General features: G+C 37.0%; 1 protein-coding gene and 1 long non-coding RNA gene across 2 annotated transcripts in view; both read left to right on the top strand.

The window, feature by feature from the left end:
• Positions 1 to 24: 24 nt before the first annotated feature.
• On the top strand, positions 25 to 1,629 carry LOC110020501. The gene is made up of 4 exons (XR_002293529.1): positions 25 to 77; positions 579 to 859; positions 978 to 1,052; positions 1,233 to 1,629. It is a non-coding gene; the product is annotated as an uncharacterized LOC110020501 (long non-coding RNA).
• Positions 1,630 to 9,697: 8,068 nt separating this feature from the next.
• LOC110020483 (nuclear pore complex protein NUP1-like) overlaps positions 9,698 to 13,192 on the top strand; it is a 53,132-nt gene continuing 49,637 nt past the window's right edge. The window contains exons 1-2 of the mRNA XM_020718604.1: positions 9,698 to 9,950; positions 11,291 to 11,328. Coding sequence (XP_020574263.1) covers positions 9,698 to 9,950; positions 11,291 to 11,328 — 291 coding nt within the window. The remainder of the gene's footprint in view (positions 9,951 to 11,290; positions 11,329 to 13,192) is intronic.

Below are 13,192 nucleotides of genomic sequence, written 5' to 3'. Positions count from 1 at the left end.
CTTATTCTATAGGCAAAGAGCCAATTTCCTGCAGCTCGGATATAGCTAATTGTGTGGGTACAAAACAGCCATGAATTGTATGGAGAAGATTATCCACCTCTTGTGAAAATAAAAGATTTTTTTTAGAAATAGTGGTATTTCTTTCTTTAATAATGTAGGATATTTTTCCTGAATGGCACAATGGCTCTTTTCCTGTTTTTGTTTGGTTATCTAAAGTGTTTTTTTTCCCTTTTTGGGTAGATTTTCATATGCACCATTCAATTCCTTTGTGTTTACAAATCTAACACCTAACGTTAAAAATTTACATATATATACTTTTTTCTTATGCATTTTACATTTTAAAAGTTACAAAAGGGATATTTTTAATGTGATATGAGAGATTTAGGTGTTTTAAATGTAAGTTTATGATGTTCTTCAACAAATTCATGCTTCAAGTATAATTATGCTGTTCTTCAAGTATAATTATGTTGTTTCCTCAATTTTTGTATTGTAAAGATTATATATAGATGGATCATTAATTTTCTTTTGCAGTTATTAAATCTCATCAAACTTTTCTTATTGTCTTGTGATGTTTACAGATTCGTGAGGAATGTTTTGGCTCCCCAATTGAAATTGCCAGAGCATATTTGAAGCAACCCCTTATGTTCTTGGGCTACAAAGTAGAATATGCCATAAGCATAAAGCTCAATTTGGAAGTAAACTGGTAAATGATGCCATGCTTCCAAATCTACTTTATGCTTTTCTATATTCTCTAAAGATATTCAAAATAACTATATGACTCGAAGGCCACGATGCAGTTCAAGATGGTGTGAATTACATCACTATCTTTGTCAGCCACTTCTTTACTTGCTAATTCCAAGTTATGTGTACTTTGTATTTTAAGTTGATGCCTTAATTTTAGAGTTTAATAATTCTCTTATAACTATATGTCATTGGCTTATTCTCCCCTCTTATTTTTTGAGTTGTTTCCATTTCAGGAATATACTAATTATAAGAGCAACAACGTAAAGCCAATCGCATCATCAATTGCTAGGCATTTTGGCCTTGGACATGTTAGTAGTTCTTCTTAATGTTTAGTCCTATATATATATATATATATATATATATATTTGCTTAGATGTAACCGTGTTCATTGATCTCTCATTTAAATAATCTAGTTTAGTTTATCATTTAAAAGAGGTTAGTTTTTTTGCCCAATTGTCGTAATTGTTATTTACTTTATCATTTGATAGGGAGCGGCTTGGATTGTTGCGTTCTTCTATAGGCAAAGAGCCAATTTCCTGAAGCTCAGACATAGTTAATTATGTGGGTACAGAACAGGCATAAATCGTATGAAGAAGATTATCCAGCTCCTGCCCATCATTGAAATGTGTGGAAATAGAAGATTTTACTACAACTATTGGTATTTTTTTCTTTTATAATGTAGCATCGTTGTCCTGATAGCACTATGGACCACTCAATTCCTATTTGTTTATATATCTAACACCTAAATTTCAATTTTTACATATGTGCCACCTTTCTTATGTATAAAAAGGTGTACTTACTTTTTAGAAGTCAAGTGATATTTTTGATGAGATAGGAAGGACTTGAGGTGTTATAAATGTAAAAATCAAAATCGATGTGTTAGATATGTAGCTACATAGGCATTGGGTGGCATGTATGTAAAAACCCTTTTTTTGTTTTTTTGGTTTTTTAGGGATTAGATCAAATAATAGTGATTGTTGGTGTGTTTGAGCTAAGCATTGAGAGGTGATGCTCGGGCTGATCACTTGATTGATCTTACTCGATTGTAAATTCATTTTTTTTTTAAACATGAGAACCATCACATATGAAGAGCTAGAATCTATAATAAAAATGATGGATTTAAATGGTTCATTTGGTTGTTCAAACATTAAAAATTATGTTTTATACATGATAAATTTATTACTTATTATAATTTAATTAAGAATCATATTATTTTTAGGCCTTGCTCGTAATTCTAAAATACTTCGAAGTATAGTTATTCTTTAGGAAGATTTATATGGATGTCAATCAATTCCCATATATTTACATACCACCTTACCTATGCAAGAAATGGTGTGTTTCAATTAAAATGCTCATATTTGTGCTGTGATGTGAAAGCTTTGAGTGGTATAAATATAGAAAATAAAGTTTATGTGCTAGATAAATAAATACATATGAATTGGTCGGCATTCATGTAAATGCCCCCACTTTTAACATATCTTGTTGAATCCTGAGTTGTTTTTTTTTTTTTTTTCTTTCTGAATACACGCTTCGAGAGTTAGAGCCGGGAGAAGGAGGAAGAGAGAGAGAGAGTTGAGTGTTCCAGAAATTCCACGTAAGAAGCCTGGAAGATGTTCTTTTATTCATATTTTTGTCTCTTATTTATAGTAGTGTATTTGTACAATTACATAAAGAAATGAATGATTATGGAAATTGTCATTAATGCAATTTAATTATGATGTTTTTTTTTTTTTTGTCAAATTTGTATTACAGTTTGAATTCAAATGTGACAATAAAGCTTGAGTTCGGTCGACCGAGACCGATCGAGTGGCAATTGTGTCTATCAAAGTAAAAAACTAGTTAGTCGATAAGTTGTGGTTGGGCGCATTTGTGAGGAGTTCGGATGATTTGAGATTGCAGGTGTGGTTCGTCGATTGAATAACTCGCCATAGTGCGTCGGTTGGCTCCGACTGAGTTGTCGTCGTCAGATGGTCGGTTTGGATCATGCTTTTGTAGTTGATACTTTGATTGTCTAGGCATTATCCTGAGCTGCTTATTGCTTTGAGATTCATATCGACGATTTTTATGCATACATATTAGTTACCCGAGTTTTTCCGTGCCTTGAAAGTGACAGTTTCGATAAGGACAGGGAAACTGTTAATAATCAGTGACACAAACAAAAAAGAATAATTTGATAATCAACTTTCTTTTGAGTTTTGTGACAAGCGTGCTATATAAATTGAGCTGTTGGTTTGGCATGGCATCCCAACTTCTCCCACATAACTTAGTTGTGTCGTGGCCGATGGCAAGAGTCGGATCATCGTAGACCCCAAGGTTTTAGCCAAAGCGGGCTATAGGTCCCCGGACCCTACAAAGAAAAAAAAGATTATGAGTGAGAAGTGATCGGATCCGAACCGGCGTCGACCGATCAAGTCGACTCATCCAGAGGTCTCGAGGGGAAGTGCCTAAGATCTATTGTCAGGAAACTGTGGTTCATGATTCGGGTGAGCGTACAAGCATTCAGAGTCGACGGGCCCTGCTCAATGAAGGTACTGCAAAAAGTTGAATGGGATCAGTGATCACCGTCTCTCCTTAGCCGCTACAACAGAAAGGCAGAGGTGCCTCGTCAATTGGGAGAAAAAAATTGTTGTCATCTTTCTTTAATAGATAGGTTTATGAGTACGTGAAATTATCGTTGGTCGTTTGTGGCTTTTAACATTTTTGTGACATTATCTCTGATACAGATGAATCAATTGGGTCGGAGGTCCGCAATGATGGTGGGCCTTCGAGGGATGTTGCAGAGTCCCACTTACTGCAGTGGCCCTTTTGCAAGCCGAGTACGCGTGGCTTCTCCCTTCGATTGACTTCGGAGGTGCAGCGATTACTCGACCCTTTGCCCGTTGCTAGGGTGGCAAACATCTTTCTCTAGCACCAAGGAGCGGTATGCATGCAAGGTCGAGCTCTTAGCGATGTTGGTTGGTTCTTCGGAGGGAAGCAGTCAGAGTTTTGGCTATGGATCCTATGCGGGGGTTAGCGGCCCACTTGGTGACCGTGGATTCAGAAGTAGCTATCCTGCGTGCGAAGGTCGCGCATCTTGTGGGATGAATTGAGAGCGTTCTGTGAGTCGATTGATATGGACAAATTCCATCACGAAGCTGATTGGATTGATCAGCTTAAAATAGGCAGAGAAATGGTCCTCTAAAGGCCGAGTTGTACGGGGTATGTCTCGCTTGAGGCCCATTATTTGATTCTTCATTTTACGCAACTGCTCTATAAATAGGGCAAGGGACTGCTTTATTCTGATTTAGGTATTCTGATTTCTTTCCATGCACCTTCAACCTTTTTTCTCCTTTCATTTTTCAGTCTCCTGTTGTGTTCCGCAATGACTCTAAAATATTCTCCCACCCTCTTTGGTTCCATAAATGGAAATGATTCTTTGTTTCTATTGGATAGTGAAGTGAATGATTTGCAGAGGAATTTTGTCCTTCACGACAGTGTCGTTCTTCGGAGAATGTCAAATTCAACACGAGCAATGAATGTCACTGGTAAGGATATGGTCTTTTTCCAGGACCAGTTCAAATACGACCTCTGACTGCCTTTGAGTGTTGAGCTTCTGAGTATCTTCAACGCACATGGGATCATTCAGGCACAAGTGCTGCCGAATTTCATAGCCACTATCATGACTTTCAATTTCTTTAATCGTCGAGAGAATATTTCATGCTTGATCGACATGTTCATGCACTACTACACATTTAAGCCCCATAAGGATGGCTTTCCCATGTTTTTGGTAGGCAAGGAGCTCCACCTGTTGGGGGTGGAGAATAAGATAAGGGCTGGAAGAAGAAGTTTATGACCAATTCTTGTATCGACAATCAGGGGATCCATACCAAGCCCTTGGAGCAAATGGTGGAAAGACTTGATGTTGATCGACTGACACCTCTCAATCCCCTAATATACTGTCGATGCTACAATTATTTGTGTTCTTAGAGGCGAGACAAGCAAGTAACGGCGGCGCCTCTCAGACATTGATGAGGCGATCCAAGTAAAGAGGGTAAAGGAAAAGTTGGACGCCAAACACCAGAAGCAGAAGCGTCCCTTGGGGTCAGGTAATTCCATAGAAGACGATGACTCGCTTCATTTTAGTGTGACATAGAGATACCTTTTTTGTGTGTCTGAAACTTGCATTATTATTCAACATAAGGTGACCGACAAAGTTATTGCCATTTCCCAAAAAATGTGGTGGTCATTTTGTTGATGCAGAGGAAGGTGACCAGAGAACCCCTGTCTCTTAAAGGGATTCAGATGAAATTGTGGCTACAACTCCCTCTTCCTCGAGAGTCGACACGCCATACGACGTGTTATCAATTACTTTTGTGCCTTCTGTTTCTCAGGTCAGGGGTCCTTCCTTTCTCCCCCTAACCGAATAGACCAAAGCAAGCCGGGCCACCCCCATTACCTCGCTCATTCGCTCATCAGGAGAGTAGGATTTGTCTTCCAGCGACGAGGCCTCATCTTCCCCCAGGGAAAGAAGGGTCCGTTGGTGGGAGAATGAGTCGATGGAGAAGATAGACTTCCCTCACCCCCCTCCTCAAAAAAGAATAAGAAGTCTTTTGAGTGGACCATGCGCCTAGGAACACTAGGACGATGTGACTCAGACTCAACAAGCGGCTCGGTCTGTTAGATCAATCCTTAGACTGATACCCATTGATGAATGAGAATAGGAGCGTACCTCGGCCTTCTTGGACCTGTTGTAGTTTGAGGAGTTCGGTTGTACCCTAAGATACTTCCACAGTTTGGAACTTCTCCAGAACGTGGACCTGTGGTAGTTGATGGCGGTGCAAAGTGCTCATTTTCTGGGACTGACTGTAATATAATTAGTTGGAGCATTGGATGGGGCTCGGAAGATGAATTATTTTATCATCTATTTCCTCAAACGATATTATTTCTTGTTCTTTTTAAGATGAATCATTTTATCATGTTTTCAGTGAAGCAATATATTCTTGGTTTCCATTACACGGATTTTAAACCTTAAGGTACGAGACACGAGCAGATAGCTCATGGTCCTCATCATGTGGTTCTGCTCATCTAACATCTCAGAACCTGTGCATGTACCTTATGTCTAATACGAAACTCTCTTAGAACTCTAAAAAGTACATGAGGAAAGTAAGAAAAAGCTTGACCTGGACGAAAACAACATTAGCAGGAAAGCCAACAAACATGAAACACATATGAGACATGATTGACTGGAGGAGCTAAGCAACGCTTGCAAGAATGGGTTAGTATATAAATCATTACATTGATCCCTCCTGTTACACGTGCGGTGTGTATTATAGGCATAACTTCCTGCAAAAAGATGGACTTAATGTATTGTCATGCATATCAAAGCAGTAAGCATAAAAGCACACCAAAATCACAAAAGATGATGCTTTGCTAGAGCAACCAAATCAGTAGAGAACTAGAGCCATGACATTGAAAAAGTATTTCTAGTATCCTAGTCCTTAGCCTAACATGCCATCTAATGTAGTCTCCTACCACATCATCTAAGTGAGTGCAATGTTATGTCAGAAGGCTAGCGCATGTTTTGATGGGGTTTTTGTCATCGACCACATCCTAAGGATCCAACGATTCTAAGAAGTGCCACTATATGTGATTTTGAAAAGCTTTTAAGAAATTGACCTCATGTGCGGTCTAAGCTCAATGCGTAAGTAACTTCAAAATAGATTTTAAAAGTATGATGCATATAAGTAATAAAAATATGGATTTTTATACTTTCAAAATAGTTCCTAAGAAATAGAAGACCTAAGTGGCGCATATTAGACTCCTTAGAATCTTAGCACAATATACGCATGCTAATCACGACATGGTAGATAGCATTGCCCCACTAAGGCATCCCCAAGGGGCAATACTTGCTACCCCATAATGACCAGCAATATGTCACTCAGCTAACAGGCCAGATTCATTATGAAGTCAATCAGAGAAATGCACATACAAATGCACAGTGATTGAAATATGTCCAACATTCACCACCAGCACACAATGCACATACTAGTGAAGAATGCGCCCACAATGTCGAATGATGCATGCAATATGTACAACACAAATGAGTGTGTCGTGGAGGCAGTGACCCAGCAGGTGGGTGCAACATATAGGTAGTGACTCGGAGAGACGCCTATGACAATCTAGACCGATGGCATAGGGAGTGAAAGGATGTAACTTCTGTTGGAGGGAATTACACAACAAATTGGCTCGGTGGCGGCAAATCCATTCGCATGATGTATGAGTGCGAGGAGTAAGTGTATGAGAACACTAATCCAAATGCAAAGACTTCAAGCAAGCAAGCCATGGACATGCAAGGTGTTGTGCAAGCATAGACACAAAATTGGAAAGTGCGAGTGCAAACCACTTATGACGTGGTGTTGATTGACATAAGGATGCCATGAAACATATATAAAGAGGAATGTACTGCTTGAAGGCACAAATACTCATAATGAGAAGATGAGGGGATATGCTCATGAGTGCACGATAGTGTACAAGTGTGGATGTGCTAATGCAAGCAATATGAAGAAGCATGCAATGAATACAACATACCAAATGCAAAAGACAGATTGTTCAATCGAGTTGGTGGCAGCGCCGATCGACCATGTTGACAGACATTGGTTGATAGACTGATCGAGTCGGTTGCACAGATCGATCATGTGGACTAAAGAAGGTCGATCAAACTGATGTACGGTTGATCAACGAAAGGTAGTCAATAGATACGATCAGACTGGTTGGGTCGATCGATCGAGTGGACCAGGGGTAGTCGATTGTGTCGGAGTGTGTGCGCCCGATTAACAAAAAATGGTTGATCAGTACGCTCAGGCCTGTGGCGCTCGATCGATCAAATAGACTTGAAATGATCAATCGGGTCGGGGTGTGTAGCCGATCAAGAACGGATGGTCAATCGATAAGCTCAGACTGGTGGTGGCCGATTGATCAAATGAATTGGAAATGGTCGATTCAGTTGGGGTGTCTGGTGGATAAACAAAGGATGGTCAATTGATGTGATCGGGTCGATGTGCGGTCGATTGACATGGGTGGTCGATCTATGAGATCAGACTGATGGAGGTCAGTCAATCGAGTAGATCGATGAAAATTGAGCAAACCGAAGGGTGTGACAAAATAGAAAGTTTTGATGCAATTTTGAAAAAAGATACATGTGATGCATACAATAAAAAATGTGAAACATATGCACAATAAGATTCGATTAGATTTGATGACGAATCGTGCCCGCCCTAGCAAACTAACGGGGGAACCCTAGTGTAAACAACAAGACGAAGCGAGCGTTGCTACAAAGTGACGACGACCGCCTCCATTTGCCTGGTATGAAAGAATTTAGTGGGGAGAACCTTCATGTCATAGGGAATGCCAACGTTTCAAGACTTAATGTTCTCTACATAAAAATGGTGGATTTCACCCCTCCCGTCGTTGGGACGAAATCACCTGTGCAAATGTAGGATTGCAATGATCCCAACGTTAAGATTTTTGTTCAGAACAAAAAGAAAGGGGTTTTCTCATGGATTTGTGGGGAAACCGTAATGCTTCTATTCCTATGAGATTTCCTCTATGAAATCAAAAGCCTGACCAAATTTCTCTAACATCTAGACTTAGGGGGCTATGGGAATGAAAATCACAAGTGATTAAGATATTTTATCTTCATGACAGTTGATCTAAGTTTTTCTTCTTGTAGGAGGAAGCTCTCCTACATTGTCAAAATGTACTGCATTCCAAACCCCAGCTGTGACAGTGGAGACTTGTAAATAGTGTAGCAATCAAAGTGAAACTTATAGCTTTTTATAATTTATAAAATAAGTTTGGTATTAGGCAAGGAAAATGACACACACACAACAAATAAGAAGAGGTAAGAGATCTATTTTTATTATGTGTAATAGAAGTAAATATAATAAATTTTTTATCAAATACTAAAGCACTAAGAAAAGATGAAAATGTTATTTCGAGAAATAAAAAATGATCTTTTTGGTTGAATTGGTTTTAAAAATGTGCATTTTAGAGATATAACATAAAGTAAATGTAGTGCATTCTAAATTTAAGAAGTTAGAATGAATCTAATTTCTTTTTGTATGTTAATGCACAAATCTTGAAACGATTAAACGGTTGGAATAAGAGATACTGGAATCTCCTTTGTTATTCTCTTTAAAGCAAGACTAAATATAAAATTTATATATTTTTTGCTCCTCTTATCTTCTATAAATATGAGGGTTATATGATGTAAATGGGACTTTTAGATCTCTCCACTTTGTAAAATATTTTCTTTATCGAATAAAATAGATCATTGGCCCCGACAACATTCCATTCGCCCCCGACGAGAAGTCTTCCTCTTCTTCTTCTCTCTCTTCTTTTCTCTCCTTTTCAGTCTTCTTTGCTCGGTTCAATGCTCTTTTCTTTTGACTGGGTCTACTAGATAGATTTGAATTCAACATTTTTTTAAACTATTTTACAAAAACTTTGAAATCCAATTCTCTTCTCTTTCTTCACTCACCTTCTCAAATGAGGATCCATTGATAGAAAAGTCGATGGAAATTTGAAGAACATTGAAGGAGAGCCCAAAGAAGCCATAGATGATATTCCACAATGACTAAAATCCAAACTTTAGCTTCCCCTCAAATTCATATTTACTTGACTCAAATCAATCATTTCCAAGTCATTTTTTAAAATATTTTTATAGTCAATTCAAAAATTCATTTTTAATCATATATAATTGTTTAAATTATATTTAAATACACCTTCATATTTTTTTTCCTAAAATTTCGACCAGCGTCTTTTTGTTGAGTTTTTAACACAGCATAGGAAGGCGGTGCGTCCCGATAAACTCCGCTTCACTTCTGCTTCGGCCGCCCATTGTAATAAACCCCAAAATCCTCTCGTTTCGCATTCTTCCTATAGATTTCGCTTGTTTTCCTTCTCTAATACGGCCATGGAAAGTACTGATTACGAAGGCGGAACCGGCGGCAAGTTGCGCAGGCAGCCGCTGCGGCGGGTTTCGTCCACTCCGTACGAACAGGCAAGCCCGCCGTTGGACTTAAGTGGAAGCCATGGGTCACAACCGAAGACTGAGGCTGGAGGAAGCAGGTGGTTTTCAAAACTTGTTGATCCCGCATCCCGGGTTATTGTCAGGAGTGCCTCTCGCCTTTTATCCGTCTTTGGCGAGGACCTCACCGCTCCTCCAGGTTGGTTTGTCTTCCGAGTTCTGACTCCATGTTTTCTTTCTTTACACTTGTAGGTTTTTTGGTTTGATGAGATTAGGGGTTTGCGATTTTGGGGATCTTGATTGTCATGCATGTAGTGGCGCTGAGAAATGCGGTGATGCAATTTTGTTTTACTTCCAGATTTTACATTGGTGTTTAGTTTGAACAGTGTGATTAGCCACACACAACTTTTATTTCAACACAAATTGAAAGTGAGCATTAGGGATGAGAAACAGTAGAATCTCTATCAGGACCACTTTCTTCTGGTTACTTGTTCTCGTTTCTTTTATTTAAAAGTGAAAATTTACTTTGAAAATTCTCCAAAACTATCATCTTCTTGAATGGATTCCTATATTATAGATCATCATCAGCATGAAGTTATTCCTGTATTATGGTGTATCATTATAATCAAGATATTCTTATGGTATATCATTATGAATATAGCACCACATTGCCATGATAACAATTATTTGTAATTAAATACATTATATGAAGAAATTCCTTATTTAATAGTTCCTAAGGCTGGATCCATAGATGTAATTATATAAATTGTCAAAATTTATTGACAAATTTGGGCTATAGCTTATTGGTATCGTAAATATTTATTTGAAGCCAATTGCTTTTGATTAATATTGTACATTATGTTTTTGCATATCGTGAGTTCTTACTTGAAAATTTAACCTTTTCAAGGTTGGAAGCTACAAATCAAAGTTGATTGAGCTGTTAATTAATTACTTTTGACATCACAATTGTAAAAATGTACGCTTTATTGAGGCCTTTATGGATGTTTGTATTTTGTTGTTCTTAAAAGGCTGATTGTTTACTTGCAATGTTATGTAATTGTTGGATGCTGCTATTTGGTTTGATGATATCTTCAATATCATACTTTTGAAGGACATTTTAATCCTATTTGATTTATATCTTGAATGTATAATTCGTACAATTTAATAACCAAATAAATAACACAAAAAGTAATATCATATCATCATTATTTATGTTTACTGTTATTAAAATGTTTAATTAAGATGGCTCCAAAACAAGCAAGTTGCATTTAATTTATAACTATTCTGAAATAATATTATTTTACATTAAATAAACATGGCTTTGTTAAACCAGGCAAAAGCTGCTCCCATGCACAAATGATTTAATGAAATAGGAACTTCCATTGCATTGTGATCAGACGAGTTGTTTTTTCTATTATGTTATCTATTATTGCCTATTTAATTCATATCATAGATGCTAATTTTGTTCCATGGCTGTTTTAACATTGTTACATGTTTTGTACCATTATTGTTTTATTAACAATCGTCTTTTACATGCAGGGGAGCATATCGACACAATTGGAGGGGTTCTAGAAATGGTTTGTTTCTTTACGTTGATGATTTCAATCTTGTTTCTTGTTTTTCCATTTTCTTAAATGTATTATGTGCTACAATTCTAAGTGAAGCAGATTTAAAAATAGTAGTTTTTGATAGTTAATATTTTTTAAGTATGCTAATACTTGTTTCAATGATACTTGTTAACACGTTTGAAAAAAGAACTTATGTAAATTGTCTATGTATTTCATTAGTGGTCTTTCATCTTCAGTTATAAAATAGGATTCTATGTTACTCTTAGTAACTGCTAGGTGTAAAACGTATCAAGTACATTGGAGTCAAGGAAGCTATTCTATAGCTTGAACATATTTTTTTTTCTAAAAAAAAATCTGAGAGAGATTTGAACCTTGAAGAGGCTCATAATTACCAACTTGTCCAGAATGATGGACTGCTAGATATGTTCACAAATTACTAAATGACCCTCTAAAACCCGCTTCTCATCAAGATGTAGAGTAATTAATATCTATGTCTAATTTAGAGGTGAATGCAAAGTTTGGTTGTCCTTTGGTTAGGATGGTGGTCAACAACTACTTTTGTTTAGATATATGCATCTACTTTCTTTTTTTCTTTTGTTTTTTTTTTGTTTTTGATAAAATGCCAATCAATTTCTTTGTATTTGATCTGGACCATTCGGTCATATTGGATTAAATTGTTTACGATACTGATGTTTCATTTGTTGTTACAATAAAATTTCATAGTATAGTTGCATATTATTCATAACTTATTCAAGATAATTTTGATTCATGATAGTTAATGCAAGTTTTGTGCCTTTGTCTGAAGTTTTGCTTTAGTGCTAGATCTAGTGATTTATAATTACTTCTTGCTTCTTCAAGTGATTAGATTCTAGCCCATGAACGTCAATCAGCAGCAGTAGTTTTATCCATGAGTGATCTTACCCAATCAACAAATGTGTATGCTTTTAAGCATGGTTCTCTATTTTTTGAATAAGATATATATATTTTCGGCGCTACTTTGAGGCATTAAAGAGTTTTGCTTGTTGAATGCAGAAAAAAATATTTTATGTTCATCCATAAATGAAATTAGAGCATTTACATCATTAGTTATGTTTGGTTTTGTATGGGGAAGATTTGCAAGCTTCCTAATTAATCTTTGATGTCTCCCATTGTCAACTTTGGGCTATTTCTTGCTTCTCCGAGTCTGTGGAAATATTCAATTGGAACCTCTGAGGACTTACATTCCATCATACCTGTTTCATTTAGTGGATCTATGATTTATTTTTTGTGGAATGATGAATATTCCAATGCTTGGGTGGACCACTTCAATTATAAGAAAATACCAGTTTTTTTAGATCTTTTACTTTAAATTCATCAAATAATCTGATCTTTTACCTTTTTTGTTTCTTTGAAATTATCTCTTGTTACAGTCATGCATTCATATAAATTATGATGATTTTAATTTTGCCTTTCTTGGATCTCTTTTTTGATAGAAATGTGATGTCCAAGTTTGTGAATTTCCCAAATCATACTGTTGGTTATTTTTTTGAGCCCATTGATTGAATCTCGATGGGTTTCCATATGATATTTTTCTATTTATACATAAAGGACTGCGTTTTCTTACATCCAAATGTTGTGAGGATTATAAGATTGTTGACCTCAATTTTTGTGAGGTCTAGTATTTCTCGTAGGAGTTAGGATCTAGCCTTAGGGGTCTTCCTGCGACTATCTTAGAACCTTAGAAGTGGTGCCCGCCTCGTTTTTAGTTCGACCTATTTCCGTCCTCTTTTGGAGTTTCGCGTGTGCGGTATCGACTTCTAACACTTAGAAGGATGAAACCGACATGAGGAAACCCAAAATGGATTCCTATAGGACCTTCCCGAGCCTTAGGGTG

The sequence above is a fragment of the Phalaenopsis equestris genome, unplaced genomic scaffold (assembly GCF_001263595.1).
Source record: "Phalaenopsis equestris unplaced genomic scaffold, ASM126359v1 Scaffold000098, whole genome shotgun sequence".
Lineage (NCBI taxonomy): Eukaryota > Viridiplantae > Streptophyta > Magnoliopsida > Asparagales > Orchidaceae > Phalaenopsis > Phalaenopsis equestris.
Note: the sequence above shows the minus strand (reverse complement) of the source record. Positions and strands in the feature narration are given on the sequence as shown.